General features: G+C 47.3%; 1 protein-coding gene across 1 annotated transcript in view; it reads left to right on the top strand.

Annotated features, from left to right (window-relative positions):
• BAG2 (BCL2 associated athanogene 2) overlaps positions 1–7,361 on the top strand; it is a 10,685-nt gene extending 3,324 nt beyond the window's left edge. The window contains exons 2-3 of the mRNA XM_014943949.1: positions 4,365–4,474; positions 6,193–7,361. Of these exons, the coding sequence (XP_014799435.1) occupies positions 4,365–4,474; positions 6,193–6,593 (511 nt within the window). The 3' untranslated portion in view covers positions 6,594–7,361. The remainder of the gene's footprint in view (positions 1–4,364; positions 4,475–6,192) is intronic.
• The last annotated feature ends 1,172 nt before the right edge of the window (positions 7,362–8,533 follow it).

The following is an 8,533-nucleotide window of genomic DNA, read 5'->3' as shown; positions in this document are numbered from 1 at the left end:
GCCCCCCCCCCCCCCGGTAGGGGTGGCAGTGGGGGCAGGTGGCACATTTGTCCCTTGTAAGGGCTGAGAGCGTGGTGTTGCCCTGGCTGATGCCAGGACATCCCAGGAGCAGAGACTCTGTGAGTCACCGTGTTCTGGTGGTTGTGTTAAGTGAACACGCAGTGCTGGGTTGTAATGATACATGAGATAAGTCAGACTCTTGCTTTTTTTTTTTTTTTTTTTAAATCTTAATTTTTTTGTGCTTTTTCTCCTGTTCTCCTTCGCAACAAGCACATTGCCCCACTGTTCATTCGTATGTTCACGGGACCACTCAGTTTAAGCAGCTGAGGGTGCTGGGGTGAAACCCCCTGCGTTGTCCCCGTCCGGTGTGCTCACCTCCCTTTCAGGAAAAAAAAAAAAGCTGCACCATCTTCAGATATTCCTTATTTCCTTTGAAAACTTCTCCGCCCGTCCAGAGCACAGCCTTTTTTTAAGTCAGCGAGTGGTTTAAAGGAGGGAGTTGTTGCAGCTGTCCTAAGAAAGCGGGTATTGAGTTTCTCAGCTGGAAACAAAAGCCCAGGCTGGTCCACCTGTTGCGCGGGGGAATGCTCCGCTCATGCCCATGGTATGTAGGGAAGGAAGGCACTGCGGGGCTAATCGCTCTCCCACTGGGGAAAATCAGAGGGAAGGAATGTTTTTTTTTTAGTCTCGGGTAATGAATGGAATATTTAGTTGATGTTCAAAGCGACAAATACACTCCAGGTAAAACTATGATTGGATGTTTTAATCTCTTAGAAAAAGACCACACCGCTGCATTGAGATGATTGATAAATTGGGCATCAATATGAGTTTTGTGTTCCCTTTTTGTTGCTTTCTGTTCTTTGGTTGGTTGAGTTTTTGAGACCTGGACTACATTTCCACCCTTTTCCATAACAGTCACCTCTGCTAGAGGTTTACCTCTTCCAATCTTTTCCTTTTTTTTTTTTTTTTTTTTTGTTGTCCCCCACCCGAATAAAGTAAAGATTTACACAAACCTATGATTTTAAAGCACATTTTAGGACGAAAGTTATGAGAGCTGACCTCGAGGTGTGGACCTGATGCTCTTGTGGAGAGTGAGGAGGGAAGGGAGTGCAGTCACTGCCGGGGGTCTGGGGTCTCTCCTGGGCTGTGGCCGAGGGACCGGAGGAGCCGCAGGTCCCACCCCAGCTTGAGGCAGGTGGCCACAGGCCTTGGTCCAAGCCAGGGAGGCAAGATAGGGTGAAGCTGTGGTGGGTATCTCACCCTGATAAAGCTCCCCACCATCTTCTCTGGAGCACCAACTGTTTTCCTCAGGCGGGTGTGAGTGGTTTCCATGGGTTTGGGGTTTTTTCCGCCCCTAGAGCGCTGTTCTGAAATGATCCTGTCCCCTTGTGGTGACCTCCATGGGATCCAGGTCCCCAGCAGTGACAGCTGGCCGTTTCCTCTGCTCCCTTGTCTTGCCATTCCCCCACCTTCTGATCTCCTGCCAGCTGGCTGCTCAGGTGCTGCCTTTGCTGCCAGCGGGCTGAGTTATCCCACCGGGCCTTCACCCTGCCCTCCAGAGGTCTCTAAAACCCGAGGGTTTGATTCTTGAGGGTTATTTAGCCCCGTCACACTGCTAATAATTGGTCAGGAAGGAAATTTCTGGAAGGGACAGCAGAGGGGTGGGGGACTCCTGACGTGATGCTTCCCTGTCCCTTTGCGCCGGTGTCAGGAGCTGGTGTGTGTCCCTCATGTGCCATTACGTGGTGCCAGGGCAGGCGCTCATTCTGACTGCTGTTGGGGGAAGCAAATACACAAAAAGTAAAACCTCAGTGGGTTTTCGTTGTGTGGCAGCCAGTATTGCAGCTGAAAAAGTGGTGAAAAGAATTCCCAAGAAGCAATTACTGCAAATAAAACAGGTCTCAAGATTTGGTTATATGACTTCCTGTAAAATAACGTCAATCAAACTTCTACTTGGCAAATTATAGGTTTGGTTTTTTGAGTTTTTTGGGTTTTTTTTTCAGTATACAATCATTAATTCTGATAATTTGGCTTTTAGCTCCTGCCTCACATACCAGTAGGTGGCTTTGGGAAGCAGTGATGTTTTAGGCACTCCCTTTAGAATCGCACCAATTCAGGACACATCTCAGAAATGCAGTTTTTCCACATTCTTCGCAGGACCCAGGAAAGGCTGTGGAAATCATGGATTGATCCACACAGACCTATAGTTTTTAAGACAGTACAATGATATACCCAACCCGATTTGCAAACAGGATTAAAATCAAAATTCTGCACTTCCAAATTTTAATGTTAAGCTTTCCAGTGACCACAATGCATTTTTTAAATTGTGAAAATACAGTATTTTTTTTTAAAAGGCATGGTGAGGCATTTATGAAAATATTGCTAGACTTCCTAAATTACAAAGTGCAGACATCTGAAGTATGAAATGACTCCACCTGCCTCATTGCTCTTACTAACAAGTCCAAAATAATAATTAAAGTATTTGCTCTCGGCAAGGATTTGCATTGCATTAACTTTTCCCACTCCTCCTCAGAATGAACATTAAAGGCAAGGCCTGAAGCTTGTGCTTTCACTGACTAGATTAGGTTAAATATTTTGTAAAACAGGCTTTTTTGTGAGCAGGCTGGATATGAAGTGTGCCTATTTATATCCTCAAATGCTCCCGTTCTGCCTTTTTTTGCCCTCCTTTCTCTCCCTGCTGTTTTTCTGAAGTTACCTGCCCTCAGCCAGCCTTTGAGGAAGGAGCTGGAACACAAGAGTAGCGCTGGAGAGGGCGGTGCATCTGAGACTTAACAACATTTGGGTTTGTTTCCCTTTTTCTGGCCAGGTTTAATAAACATTTTGGGATAGCTGGATTCCCGTGCCGTTGACAGCAGCTGGACCTCCTGAGCTGCTGAAACTGTCAGCCAGGTTCACCTGATAATTCTGCTTTTCCGTGGGCTCTGGGAATGCAGAGTTGATGTTTTTTGGCACAACTCTTGCAGCCAGTGGCAGCTTGGCAAGTCCTCCACGAGCACCTGCCCTCGAGCCTGCAGGGCAAAAGCCAAGGCAGGGGGCCATGTCCCCAGCCTCCAGGGTAGACAGATCCCAGATGTGCTTTTCCAGATGATTTGGCTGAATGCAAAATCCCCCTCCTTAAAACCATGGTGGGGAATAAAGCAGGAATTAAGGAGCTGGACCTCCATTTCTAGGGTGGTGTTTTTACGTTGCCCGTGGCCAGATGGGTCTGCACGTGTGAGCTTCAGCGCAGCCAACGGGACTGGAGTAGGGGTCCTGTTTCAGGAGGAATCAAGTTTCCTGCTTCCCGGGAAGCCCAGAAATAGGAGCTGCTCCTCCAGAAGCCTCCTGTGTGAATCACAGCAGTGACTGACCGTGGGGGCAGGCGATCCAGCATCTTCTTCCAGCCCCCAAGGCACGCCGCTCAGCAGGGAGGCCCTTGTCATGTGGTGGGGAATAAAGCAGGAATTAAGGAGCTGGACCTCCATTTCTAAGGTGGTGTTTTTACGTTGCCCGTGGCCAGATGGGTCTGCACGTGTGAGCTTCAGCGCAGCCAACGGGACTGGAGTAGGGGTCCTGTTTCAGGAGGAATCAAGTTTCCTGCTTCCCGGGAAGCCCAGAAATAGGAGCTGCTCCTCCAGAAGCCTCCTGTGTGAATCACAGCAGTGACTGACCGTGGGGGCAGGCGATCCAGCATCTTCTTCCAGCCCCCAAGGCACACTGCTCAGCAGGGAAGCCCTTGTCACATTGATAAAAATGTGTGAGCTTTGTCCCTCTCACCTGTGTTTTTTTTTTTCCCTTGCGAAAGGGGTTGTTCGCCTTCCAGATGGGATTTGAATTTTCCAGAACTTTCCAGGGTTGCTTTGTAGGGGGGTCGTAGCTGTTCAGCGCTGCTGGCCTGGGAGCGGTGGGGGAGCCTGCCTCCAGCCCCACAGCTGCAGCCTTCAACCCCAAGTCCCCTGGTGGGGACCGGGTCAGTCGCTCTGCTAATTAAGCAGCTGATCATAATTGCCAATTAGCTACAGGACTTCTGCTACGGGGCTGTAGTGCCGTCAGGCTCTGGATATCCAGATTAACCGCAGAGTAGGATAGAACAGCAGTGTCAGTAAAACAAAAGATTTAAGTCTGATGGAATAACTGTCGTCATGGGGTTTTCTCCACATTTGTTTGGTTTTTAAAATTATATTGAGTCTTGAAAAGTGAAGTTAAGATTCGGGAGAAGGTCATGAAATCAGGGTCTGGATCCTAGATAATTAAGAGCTGACTGTACTTCTTAAGCTGATGTTTAAAAAACCACTTCTTGGCAGCTGTACGGGTGAACAGCTATTTTATCACCGAAACATTTTGTTTGGTTCATCCGTGTGCAGGGTAGAGGCTTTCCGTGACGCAGCATCTGCTATGGAACAAGAGAAAGAAATCCTGCTGGAGATGATCCACAACATCCAGAACAGCCAGGATATGAGGCACATCAGTGAAGGTGAGAACCTGCTTTCCCTTCCTCTCTCCTCAAAATCAGAGCAGCCCGTGCCGTAGGGAGCAGCTCCGTTTGCTCGCTCGCTGCCGGTAAAGGTCCGGGCGTTGGAGCTGGCTGCAGTTGCTGGAGAGACACCCGTTACCCTGGGAGCCACCTTCTTCTTGACCACATAAATTCTCATCCTGTTCAGCTGGATGCTCTGCCGTGGAGGGCACTGCTGTTGTCTGGGAAAGCCCATACTCAGTCCACTCAGTTTATTTTCAAAACGAGGGTTAACGTAGCTCAGCTCAGGGAGAGAAGCTGCTGCTGATTAAATATAGTTGAGAAACCAGCATTTTAATGGCATTGACTGCTGGACAGGCACAAGCGCTGCAAAACCTGCAAAACCCTGATGATGAAGATCATTGTTGTGGTTGTGTGATGTATGGCTTTAAATATCATAGAATCACCCAGGCTGGAAGGGACCTCCAAAGGTCATCTAGTCCCACCTCCCCGCAGTCAGCAGGGACACCCCCAACTAGACCAGGTTGCCCAGGGCCTCGTCGAGCCTCACCTTGAATATCTCCAGGGAAGGGGCCTCAACCACCTCCCTGGGCAACCTGTTCCAGTGCTCCACCACCCTCACAGTGAAGAACCCTCTCCTCATCTCCAGTCTCAATCTGCTCCCCTCCAGCTTGAAGCCATTGCCCCTCATCCTGTCACTGCAGGCCTTTCTAAACAGGCTCTCCCCAACCTTCCTGTAGCCCCCCTCAGGTACTGGAAGGCTGCCATTAGGTCTCCCCACAGCCTCCTCTTCTCCAGGCTGAACAAGTATCCTAAATCTGTATGTTTTATATTAGGAGCTTTAAATTGCTGGTCTAGTGGTTCTTCAAGAGCCTACACGTCAAATACGCTGTGTCCGTATTTTAGGGAAAAACCAAAAGCTTTCAAAAAATAGAAAACCAGTTTTTTCGTGGCCCCTAGTTGCATCTGGTAGCCAGAAATCAGTTTTCCCTTTATGGCCTTCTGGGGACAGGCTAAATCTCTCCCTCGTGGTGGCACTGGAGGTCCCCTGTAGCCCCTTCAGGTACTGGAAGGCTGCCATTAGGTCTCCCCGCAGCCTCCTCTTCTCCAGGCTGAACAAGTATCCTAAATCTGTATGTTTTATATTAGGAGCTTTAAATTGCTGGTCTAGTGGTTCTTCAAGAGCCTACACGTTAAATATGCTGTGTCTGTATTTTAGGGAAAAACCAAAAGCTTTCAAAAAATAGAAAACCAGTTTTTTCATGGCCCCTAGTTGCATCTGGTAGCCAGAAATCAGTTTTCCTTTTATGGCCTTCTGGGGATCTCTCCCTCATGGTGGCACTGGAGGCTCTTTACGTGCCTGTTCTGTTAATGAGCAATGTTTTCTGATAATGGTGTGTGCTTTGCTGTGACGTGAGGCAGGAAGCGTTGTGTCAGCAGCGGAAAAGCACCGCTGACAGTTTTAGAGGAGCTTAATCCCTCCTTTCAAATCAGAAGACGCCAGCTCCTGTGAAATAAGTAGGACTTGGGCAAATGCAACAAACTCGTGTGAAATAAGTAGGACTTGGGCAAATGCAAAAAAAACTCATTTCTGGCTCTTGGCAATCTTGTTGATTGTCACTTACTCCAAAAACCAACCTTGTTTATTGCAAAGTTGTAGCAGTTCGATTGTCTCGATGACACCTGTCACTTAGAATACTTTCTTGGTTTTGATTTAGGTGAAAGAGAAGAACTCAATTTGACTGCCAACCGTCTGATGGGCCGAACCCTCACTGTGGAGGTTTCTGTAGAGACCATCCGCAACGCCCAGCAGCAGGAGTCCCTCCAGCACGCCACCAAGATGATCGACGAGATTGTCAATAAACTTCTGGATGATTTGGAAGACGCCAAAATCCGCTTAATGTCGCTTTATGGCGCGTGCACGTCGGACGTGCCGGCGGGACCCATCGATCAGAAATTTCAGTCCGTGGTAATCGGCTGTGCCATCGAGGATCAGAAGAAGATCAAAAGGCGGCTAGAGACTCTGCTCAGAAACTTAGAGAATTCGGAAAAGTCCATCACGTTGTTGGAGCATCAGAAAACCTCCGTTCGACAGTCTTGCAACAGCAAACAGGATTAACCTCTCCTCCTGGCTACTCCTGGCAAACCGCAGGATGAGCAAACCTCCCTGAAAAGCACACAGAAGCTAAGAAGAAAAAGAAAAAAACAAGTCTCTGTACAAGCACACGCGTGTAGGCGAACGCAGGCGCACCCAAGTGTCTCTGATTGCGAGGTGCAAGCATTTAGTGGGTTTTGGTAGCCTTGGCATTTTCTTTCAGCAATAAGGAACGCTGGCAGGAGTCCTCCTGTAGAGTCCATCCTGCTCTATTGCAAATTGTAACCGTGCTTCTGCTGAACTCTCAGACACCCGCAAAATCTTAAGCCTTTCCTCCATTCTCCTGGGGTGTTGTTTTGTTTTTTTTTTTTAAACTAAAGCTGTTTTGTCAGGTAGTGAGATTTCAGCTTTTCTCTGCTGTATCCCTAGCGCGTGAACCAGGCCTTCTGGGGACAAAAGACAAAGCGTGGCAATAAAAGGAAAACATTAATAAACCGCATATTTTCATAAACAACACACTGTCCAACTCATTACCATTTTTAATCACTTGGCACTATTTGTAAGCAGATCACGATACTGGCAAGAAACAAGATGGATACCTTCAGGTCACGGCTGAGGACGTGGAGAGCAACCAGCCCATCTGAAGGTGACAACCCAGGCTAGAAAGGAGCTCTCAGGATGTCCCCTCCCATGACCCACCCTGCCTCTCCCAGCTACCTGTAAGTTTGAGGTTGCTGTGTATGCTTTTTTTTTCCAAAGATCATATTAATAAAGGGGAATTGTATTTTTTCAGCTGCTGCTCTGCAGATTTGTGTTAGGTCATCATCTGTGACGCAACAGAGCGGGACAGTTGGATTCTCAACTGGCAGGTACTGTAGTTGTCTCCTGTGGAGGATGATACTACGCTTTTTCAGTTTAACATCACTTACTCTTTGGGTGATTTTTTTAATTTTTATTTTTTTTCCTGCCACCCTCTAACTCCCTCTACTTTCTGCTCCTCATCGCCACACTCTTTGGCCATGGGTCAAAAGTTGCAGATTCTAGGGTGAGCCTGGAATTTTACATCCCCTCTCCACACAGCCCAGCAGGGAGCAGGCTGCAGGCTCCTTGCGAGCTTTAACAAGAAAAGTACAACTTCTGGCTATTTAACAGCATTAAACCCCCCGACAGTAACACGCAGCAGAGGTTGTTTTCAGGAATCACACTGTGAAATAAATATTGAAGTTAAACATAGCCCATCGATGCTTAGAGTATTCTTTTTAAGGCCATTATAAGGTTATTCAGGCCAGAAGTGTTAAGGTTTGGGTTGGTTTTTTTTTTCCTTTTTAGATCCTCTTCACTGTATCAATAGTTAAAAGTATTTTTATTTTTTACAGCACTTTTACTAGTACAGTGCAAGTGTGCCTTTGTTCCAAAGACAAAACGAAGCGATCAAAATCTGGATGTCAACAGCTGAGTTAATAGTGTAGATTCAACTTATTTTGGCTTAAGTTACTGGGTTTTATTTTAAGTTCTTTCTTCTGTCTGCCTGCCTTCTACTTTCTTAAACCCTGTGTCAGCACAGGGGGGCTGCAGGACCCTCTCCTGGGCTGCACAATTCCATACTGACACGCTGCAGCTATTAAAGAACCCACAGATCTGAACAATTTCATTTTAGAACCCAGTGATTCTGTTTTTAAAGTGTCTTCCACAGCCTTACCTGCAAGTCCCAGCAAGAGACTTCCACTAAGCCTTTTACTCCAGTTTCATACTGGCTATTTGTCTTACACATTTGTCACTGTTAAAGCTCGTTGGCATCGTACGCGTGACAGAGATCAACAAAAGCACAGATTAGAGTTTTTCGCTTTTTTTAAGCGCTCTCTGTTGTCTGAAGTCCCAACCCTGACAGCTGGGACAGAGAAGGTATATTTTAATGCCATTTGCAACATCCACGAACGTTCACTTAAACCTCCTCACTGCATCAG

This window comes from Calidris pugnax, unplaced genomic scaffold, assembly GCF_001431845.1.
Source record: "Calidris pugnax isolate Ruff unplaced genomic scaffold, ASM143184v1 scaffold105, whole genome shotgun sequence".
Classification (NCBI taxonomy): domain Eukaryota; kingdom Metazoa; phylum Chordata; class Aves; order Charadriiformes; family Scolopacidae; genus Calidris; species Calidris pugnax.
The sequence above is the reverse complement of the archived record's forward strand: the minus strand, read 5'-3'. Positions and strand labels throughout refer to the sequence as shown.